General features: G+C 35.0%; 1 protein-coding gene across 1 annotated transcript; it reads left to right on the top strand.

Annotated features, from left to right (window-relative positions):
* Nucleotides 1–3,653: 3,653 nt before the first annotated feature.
* Nucleotides 3,654–5,121, top strand: LOC109705283 (the record flags this gene model as incomplete). Its single annotated transcript, XM_020226018.1, is given in 1 exon segment — nucleotides 3,654–5,121. A coding segment is annotated over 1 exon segment (699 nt). The 3' UTR covers nucleotides 4,361–5,121.
* Nucleotides 5,122–9,421: the final 4,300 nt, after the last annotated feature.

The raw sequence follows: 9,421 nt of genomic DNA, 5'->3' as shown, positions 1-9,421 counted from the left end.
TTGTGACATCCCACTTTTCAGGAGCATTCATCCTATTGTAACACCCTACTTTACAGGAGGTCATCCATCCTAAAACTACTCTAATTCTAACATACGTAATTCTCTTAATCTTTTGAGTCTAATCACTGTCGAAAATATTATAGCCGGGTTAAAATGTTTAGTCATATTATATTATATATACATGACAATGTCAATTCCGGAGACCTCACATCAGTGCTTTAATTTCTTTCTTTGGATTTGATCTTATCAACAAATACATTTCGTCCATAAAAAGTTTTATAAAAATGTACGGAGACTAGTCGCCTTTTTGAAATGATCTACTCAACTTGAAACCCCTTTGACTGAGACCCTTCAACCGTAGGCATTTTTGCGATCTCCTTTACTTCAAACTTTTGACTGATACTCCTTTAACTCCAAGTCCTTCGAAATTAAGTAATTTTAGGTAAAATTAAGTGCAAAAAATTTATTAAATTCATCAATTATTTCATCGGGCTTAACAATTTTAATAATTATTGAGCAAATAAAACTGACATAATTAATGACTGATGGTCAATAGAACCATAAATTGTAAAAAAAAAATTAACTGAAATAACTTACATAATTCAATTTAAGTCACAGCTGAAAAAAAAATACAATTTTATGTAAAACTTCAGTTGTATTCTCAGCTTAGTTGTGCAGGAATTAGTATTGATTTAGTAATGCGGTGTCTAGATGCATTATTTTTATGGGATAATCGCCTTAATTATACTCCTCAAAGTCTCTGAAATATTTTATTTATTTTTACTTTTTTTTTAATTTCAAATATACTCTTTATATTTTTTTTCGTTATTTAAAAATATTCATGCTGTTAGTGTTTGTTAAGTCATCTCGGACTAAATCCGAGTTAAATTTTTACCATAACTAGAAAATATTAAAAATATTTATTTTACTCCTTACTTAAGGGCAAATAAAAAAAAAATAGCAACGACAAAAGTATATATTTGAAAAGGTAAAAGATCAAAATATATTTTTTGTCCTTAACTTAAGGCAAATAAAAAATATTAGTGATAATAGAAGGATATATTTGAAGGGCAAAATGATAATTTTATAGAGATAACGACTGTTTCTAATAGTTCACTAACACAGAATTTAATTATAATATATTTGAAAGACTTTGAAATTTTAAAAAGATATTTTTAATATTAGCTTTTCAAGAAGGATAAATAAGAAATAAGAAATTTTTGAAGAATATATAAGCAAATGCTCCTATTTTTATTCACCAAGTTCAAAATACTCTCAAATTTTCTCTTTTTATGCTATAAAAATTACGATGACAACCACCACTGAGAAAAAAAATGTAAGTACGTACTTCTCTATGAACAGTTGTTCTGTAATATTATATAGCATTATAAAAAAAAAAAGCAGGTTAAAAATGCTTTAAATATTTTGAAACTTTAAAAGAGAAAAGGACTTCTAACCATTATATTACCAAACAAATAACTGAACAAGGCGTTAGTAGCTTTAGAAGTAGCCCGTGTTCTTCTAGAATATATTGACACAATTTATAGTCTCCATGCACGATGCATCAGCAACTTTAGACCTTTCTGCCTGTCCCAGACCCCGGTAGGTGTGGTCCTGCCCGTTGGACAGACAGGCGGACCGGCCACCACTGTCTCAAAGTAACCGAGAACTTTCTGCACTTGGTTGTTTACTGTATCCGATGCTTTATTTTATATATTTTTTTCCACTAACTTAGATTTTCAAATTCAGAAAAAGTTCACTCGAGAGAAAAAAAAAAAAATAGAATGTATCAGTTATAATACTGACGTGGTATTCTTAATCAATAAAATTATTTTTCTTGAATTCACTTGTTCCGTTATGATTAATAAAAAAATATTTTTATTGTATTTTTTTTTAAGAAGAGAGATATAATTGCTTGTTACAGATAGATTTCCTCCACTCGAGGGATGTTGTTTTATTTTTTTTAGAGATAGGTAGTACGGTATCCGCTTCGTTTATTTCATTTAGAAATAAACTTAGCTGGAAATGTGAATCGATTAGGATTTGAACTTGGGATCTTGAATTTCAACCATCAAATTCTTTGCCACTTGCTCTAGGGACGGTTAGTGACGGATGTTGTTGAAAGAGGTGAATTACACGTCAAACAGATAACACTAATTTAATTAAAATATTTTAATTAAAATATAATTTTAACAATTTTATCCAAAAATAGAAAATACGTGTGTATATATTAATCGTTTTAATTTTTGAAAAGCTTCCTAATTTGTCATATGTTAATATTACCCCTATCTAAAAGCTGTATTCTTTCTCTCTAAATTTTATTTTTTTCAAAGAGTTTTAGTAATGAAATTTTTAGATAAAAATATAATTAATATATGACAACGAATCGAAAATTTTACAACAAAATTTTATTAAAAAGCTCTTGCTCAAATTTTATTTCCCACGCGCATGGGTTCAGACTCTAATTTGGGTTTTGTTTTTTTTTTTTAAAAGGAATTTTCAACTACTTTTTTTGTCCATCACCATCACCATGACTAGTCATTCACTAGCTTCATTCGTCTTCTGCCACGTGTCGAAATGCTTCTAGAAACTATGAGTTCCGCCACCGTGGTGCAGCCGCCTATTTGTAAGACGACTGAAAAAAGTATATTAAATCACATTTACATCATATCATTAATTATATATTTTTATTTTTATGAAATATAATAATAATTTTTATTAATTATGATGGAACTTATTAATTTTTTTAAAAAAAATTATTTATTTGAAATATCATCTATTAACTTATATGAGGTAAATTTCTAATATTTTTTACCACGGTGACAAATTATTTTTCACTCTCATCACCATTTGATCCTTTTCATTTTCTTTATCAAACTTTCAATTAATATATTTAATTAAAGTATCTGAACGTTATCATTACCAAACTTTCAAGTTGTTCATCCTTTCTCTTTAAACTTTCAATTAATATATTTAATTAATATATCTAAACATTATCATTATCAAACCTTCAATGTCAAGTTGTCCTTCACCATATATGACCCTTCCCTTTTCGAAACTTTTAATTAATATATTTAATTAATACATCTAAACATTTTTAGTACCAAATTCTTCCTCCATATTTTTCATATTAATCAATTCTCTTTCTTATCTTTTCTCATATACACCTGCCCCTCTCTCTCCCTCCCTTACTAGTGCGCGCCCATGTCTCCCCTCCACCGAAGGGATCATCGTCATTCTCACTATCACCATTGCCGTAGAAGGTGACGTCGGTTCCATCCTTGAAACCAATAGTGAGTGACCTTTCGTAATTGTGACAAGTGAGAAATACAAAAAAATATTTAATGTTATCTTATTATTAATTATTTCTATAATTTTTATCCACTGGGAAGCGCGGGTTTCTCCAGTGGCGTAAATAATATTGTAGAAGAAGAGAATAAAACCAAAAAAAGGATGGACAAAAAGAAAAGAAAAATAAAAATGAAAACAAAACAGCTGTCGCTCTCTACTCCGCCCACCCGTTGCGAGCTCTTCTCCTTCTCTCCCTCTCTCGTCCGCTCCCTTTTTATACAATCCCTTTTTATATAGCAAACCCCACCCCTAACTCTAATGATATAGCAAGAGAGAGAGAGAGAGGGAGAGAGATCAACGCGCGCACACGATGTGCCCGTCGACGACAACGAACGGCGATTACTATCGCCTCAACATTCGCGGGTTCTTCCTCCGCCTCTCCTACGCCGACGCTCGGAGGCCGCTCCCCGAGACCCTAACCCTACTCTACTCGCCGAGCATCGACGGGCGCCCGGCGCCGAAGCCGGCGCTCGCGACGCTCCGCCGGGTGCGCTCGGCGGGGCCGGGCGCGGTGTTCGCGAGCGCCGAGCGGCTCTCGACGGGGGACGGGGCGCGGTTCGAGGCCTACGCGGGGAAGGTCAAGGTGGCGGATGGGGTCTTCCGGCGAGACGGCGGCGAGCGGTGGAGGCTGGAGTGGCGCTCCCCGGCGGCGGCGGAGGTGTGGGCTGTGGAGGAGAGCGGCGCGGCGAAGAGGGAGAGGAGGCGGAGGCGGGGTCTAGGGTTAGGGTTAGGGTTAGGGTTTCGTTCGAAGTTGGAGGAGATACCGGAGGAGGAATCGGACGGCTGCGATTGCTGCGGCGGCGGGGGAGAGGAGAAGGAGGGAGGTGATTGGGAGGTGGTGGTGGGATCGGGATCGGACGGTGGGGATGAGGCGGCGGTGGTGGAGACGGTGAGGTGGGCGGTGGATGTGGGGATCTGGGTGGCCTGCTTGGGGATCGGGTTGTTGGTCTCGCGAGCTCCGTTGTGGAGGTGGAAAAAGCTGATCTTAGCCGCGAAGCCCAAGTTTTGATTTTTCATTTTTTTTCGTTTAAGCTGTTAAAATAGCAAAAAAGAAAAAAAAAAGAAAAAAAAAGAGTATATATAGAACTTCTCTCAACTGACACATTTTGGATTCCAACGTTTTAAAATTTAATTTTTACTATTTAATTTTTAAATTTATTAACTTTTTAACTTCAAATTTGATCGTGCTGTTTATTCTTACGAGTTTAGTTAGAATATTTTATATAGTTAACATAATTACAAATTCAAAATAATTAGATAAAATTTTGTATTTAAAAAATTATTAAATTATTTAAATTAAATAAATTTAAATTTTAAATAGTAAATTTTAAAATTTAAAACGTTGGATAGTCTGACCAAAATGATGAATTTTAATGAAAGAATTATACCAAAAATGCCCACTTAAAGGAGCTCATAATTTTCACACAAGTACTATACGTATGCACTAGCCGTTATGGTACGAATATATATATAATATTAATTCGTTATATATTGATGATGAGATTTTATTAATTACGAGCCTATTTCAATAGATTTATTGAAGTGATTGATTTGGAGCCTCCGAAAGATCTTTCTGAAGAGATTGAATTCGAGTCCTCAAGTGTTCTTTCGACTTTCTTTTCATTTCCAGCTCAGCACTCGTTGAATCGGATTGGCGACTTAGTCATTTAGGGGCGTTTGGATTAACAAATCTGTAAATCCAACGTAAGTCAAGTGTAGTGGTATTTGAGTTTTTTGGAAATGTAATTATTTTTTTGTTGTTTATTTTGACGTAACTCGTATAATTTAAAAGTTAAATTCAATTATTTCTTCTGTTTGTTTTGATGTAACTTGGTGCTGGTAAAATTAGTTTTTTTAGTTCTATTGTTTGTTTTGATGTAAGTAAGTGGATTTCATTATCTCCTAAATACAGTAGTAAATTTATAACTATAAAATTTAACCTATTATATAATTAAATTTTTTATTATTATTTAAAGGTAATCCTAATTTATTATAAATAAAGTAATTCTAATCTATTATAAAGGAAGTAGAATTTAGGTTTTATTGTTTAATAATTTTTTTAGAAAATGTTGAGTGTGGTGGAAGTCGAGTTCGGCACTTTAGAGGAGAAAGTCGATAGTAGGTGAAATGGAGCCCTAACGTAACTTGAGTTACATTATATTTTTCACTTACACCAAAATAAATAACAGAAGTGATGGAACTTGAGTTCCATCATTCTACTTACACCAAAACAAACGGGCCCTTAGTGACTTTGGCACAGGATGTTTATATATATATATAGAATTAGGCTGGAATACTATTAATAGTAAAACGCTCTTTTTGCTATCAAGGTTTTAACCCTTGGATGAAAAATTGTAGGGTTAGGATGATATTAGCCGGTCAGAGTTGAGTGGTCCCCCTAGGGTTGAGTGGTTCCCACTGGGTTATAGCATTTAATCCAATGGTTAGAAATGATGAAAAGAGTTGATCCAAAGGCTAAAAAACTGGTAGCAACAATAAAATTTTGCTACTAATTATAGCCCAGTCCACTCATCTCTCTCTCTCTTCTCTCTATATCTCTCTCTCTCTCTCTCTCTCTCCTCTCTCTCTCTCTCTCTATATATATATATATATATAATATATAATAGAGAGAGTGAGACGACGATTGACAAGGAGATGAGAGAGGAGAGGAGCTATGGTGCCTTATAAAAGTACCAAGTATTTGGTACTTGTAAATTTTTTACCGTTAGATTTACGCCTTTAATCATTTTCACCCGTTAGATTATACTATTCAACCAACCACTCACTTAACTTAGGGAGCCCACATCATCTTAACCGCACATCCCTTAATCAAAGGCTAAAATCTTAAAAACACCAATGACTGTACTTTTAAAAGCATAGGAAGCTCAATTATATATATATATATTATACTATTTAGATATATATATATATATATATATATATATATATTAGTCCGGCACTTATTACTATTCGATAATACAAGCCACTTCGTACTATTGAGTATCTACCGTTAGCATCTTTACTATATGTCATTTGTCCATCCTGTTTGTTTATACTATATTAAATCAACCACCACTCAACCTTAGGGACCACTATCAATTTACGGGGACACTATCATCCATAAACCGCAATCTTTGTCTAACGGCGAAACTCAATAGTACCAAGGCTTAAGGTCTATTTGAATAGTATAGCTAGATAATTCCTATATATTAATATTATATTATATATATGAGCTTTGAGCAGAAATACTATTCAATAGTAAACGAGCCGTTTTTACTGCTATTTGTTTACGATGTTATAGAGTTCCAATTGACGATCGGCTCCGTTTAATATGTCTAAACCATTTAATCTATCTAGCAAAAATCAAATTTCACGCACTTATCGATATTATTCTTTTATCCAATCAAGTGAACAGAAAAATGAAACCCAATGACTGAAAATGAATATTTTTTAAAAAAATGATATGATATGGAGTTCTTATAATCAAGTCAAGAGTATAGATCTTGTTTTAATAGTTTTAAAAGAATTCTTCTAACAAAAATCAATTGATTTGGATATCTTTACGCCGATAAACGGAAAACACCTGTGATCAACTGTTAACAAATTACAATTTGAAACTTTTGATCATTAGGCAAATGATGTCGAAAAGCATTTGAAATTTGATTTCTAACATCTTCAGTGTATAGATTCATGTCAAACGGAGCGATCGTTCAATTTGGAAGCTCTGATCATCGAAAAACAAATAGATAGCTAAAACGGTCATTTACTAGCTGATAGTATTTAGCAACTCTATTATATATAGCAATTTGCATAAAATCAACTTAATTTGGACTATTGAAAGGGGTCACCTCTATACCTTTTCTCTCTCTCTTTTTTTCTCTCGTTCTTTTTTTTCTTTTCTAGAGGGACGGGAGAGACAGAGCGGACTCTCGGCCCACACACCCCACTTTTCTCGCCTCCGACCTCGCTGAGGCTCGCACTGCCGCGACACTTTTTTTTTTCTTTTCGACTCTCCTCCACTGTCTCCGATGAGATTGCTCTCTGCCCTCGCTCCGCCATTCTGTCCTCTTCTTCCTCCTCCTATGCGTCTCCGTCGACGATGCATCTCGCCGGCTGCACGTCCTGCGCGATACCGTGGCAGGTCACTGCGGCGCTGTAGCCGCGAGCAGCGGTGTCAGCGGATGTCACCGGGCCCATGGCGTTTTAGCAGAGCAGGGGTGTGACCAAAAAAATATAAAAGAGCAAGAAAAAAAAATAAGATAAAATTATAAAAAAGGACGAAGATGAAAATTGCATCAGTTACTTGAAAAAAAATTTAAGGTACATTACTTAAAATTATTAAATTGCAGCTTTAGCATGAAAAATTATACTCTATTAAACAAAAAATTCACATTTTTGGAGATATTTACACTGTTTCTCCTCTTTATTTGCACTCTTTCGATGTAACTACATCCATTAAGATGAAAGTATTACACTCTTTAACGATAAGTTGCTTTATTTCTCTCTTGCTTGCACTATTTCTCCTCTTAATTACATTATTTTTATTTATCTTAAACTGACCCGCTTTAAGAGATATTTATAATATTTCTTCTCTTGTTGCCTATTATCTCATCTTATTGCCCACATATTTCTCCTTACTGTTTATGTTTGTTTTTTATGTATAAACTTGCACCCTTTAAGAGCGAGAACAGATGTAACAGAGGAGAATAATGGCAACAAGAGAAGAAATAGTGCAACAGAGAAAAAAATAATGCAATAGAGGGAGAAACAGTATATAAATATCTTCTTAAATGGGTGCGTATAGCATAAAAAATAGACTGTAATAGAAAAAATGGGTTGTACAAGAGAAGAAACAATGCAACTTTTGTTTAAAGAAGTTGTTAATTTTTATGTTCTTAGTGGTGCAGTTTACATCGAAAGAGTGCTAATAGATTGAAAACAGTGTTTAAATATCTTTCTAAAGGAGTGTAATTTTCATCTTAAAGCTGCGTTTAAATATTACGTAGTGCACTTATAATTATTTTTTGCCCAAGTTAAGATACAATTTCATATTCATCCTTCTTTTTCCTATAATTTTTTTTTCTTTATTTTTTTTTCTTGTTTTTTTATAATTTTTTATTTGTCACCCTTTCCACTGAGCACCTGCGACGATGCCGTTAAGACCCCCGCTCCGCGGCCTTGCAGCGCAGCCAAGTGACCTCCAGGCTAGTCGGACGCAGCGAAGATGTTTGTATCGGTCGTCAGAGGCGGCAGAGGAAGAGGAGAGTGGCTCGAGGACGAGAAGGGCAGAGAAAGGCAAGAGGACGTCAGTCTCAGAGACAGTGGAGGAGAGCTCGAAGGGAAAAAAAAAAGAAAGAGTCGCGGCTCGCCATCGGCAGCAGGTCGGGAGGGGAGGAAGGTGCAGGGAGTGTGCCAGTGTGAGGGAAAGGATGGTCGGCTATGTCGGCGTCGGAGAAAAATGCCGTCGTCGTCGGAGCGGCTCAGAGGAGGAAGAGAGGGACGAGGCGAGAAGGCGGGAAAGGCGAGAGAGGCAGTCGTCGTGGAAACGGTGGAGGAGAGTCGGAGAAAAAAAAAAAAAAGTCGCGTGCGGCCTCGGCAGGGTCGGAGGCGAGGAAGGTGCGGGGGTGTGCAAGCGAGGGTAAGAATGCGTAGGACAAGCCGCTTCCTCCGCCTCCGTCGCTCTCTGGGAAGAGAAAGAAAAAAAGAACGAGAGAAAAAAAAGATGAGAGAGAAAAAAGTATAAGGGTATTTTGGTCAATTTGTTGAATCTGCAAAAATAAAAAAGATGGCCCGATTTTGCAAAAGCCCAAAATAAGTGAATTTTTTATGCAAATTGGCCTATATATATACACACATTGGTATAATATATTGATAAAGTTACCATCATATTTAAGGGCAATTTGAAATGAGCTCCTCAAAGATTATCAAATATCGTGAATATTTTTTTTTAATTGTGAATTATTATTTTTATTCCTATAAATTTATGAATTATATTAAAAATTGCTTCAGAATTTTGGACTAGATTATCGTCAGTTTATACCTAATTATAAATAATTCCGTAGTATCATAT

The sequence above is a fragment of the Ananas comosus genome, unplaced genomic scaffold (assembly GCF_001540865.1).
Source record: "Ananas comosus cultivar F153 unplaced genomic scaffold, ASM154086v1, whole genome shotgun sequence".
In the NCBI taxonomy this organism is placed as follows: Eukaryota; Viridiplantae; Streptophyta; class Magnoliopsida; order Poales; family Bromeliaceae; genus Ananas; species Ananas comosus.
This window is presented reverse-complemented; position numbering and strand designations above follow the sequence as displayed.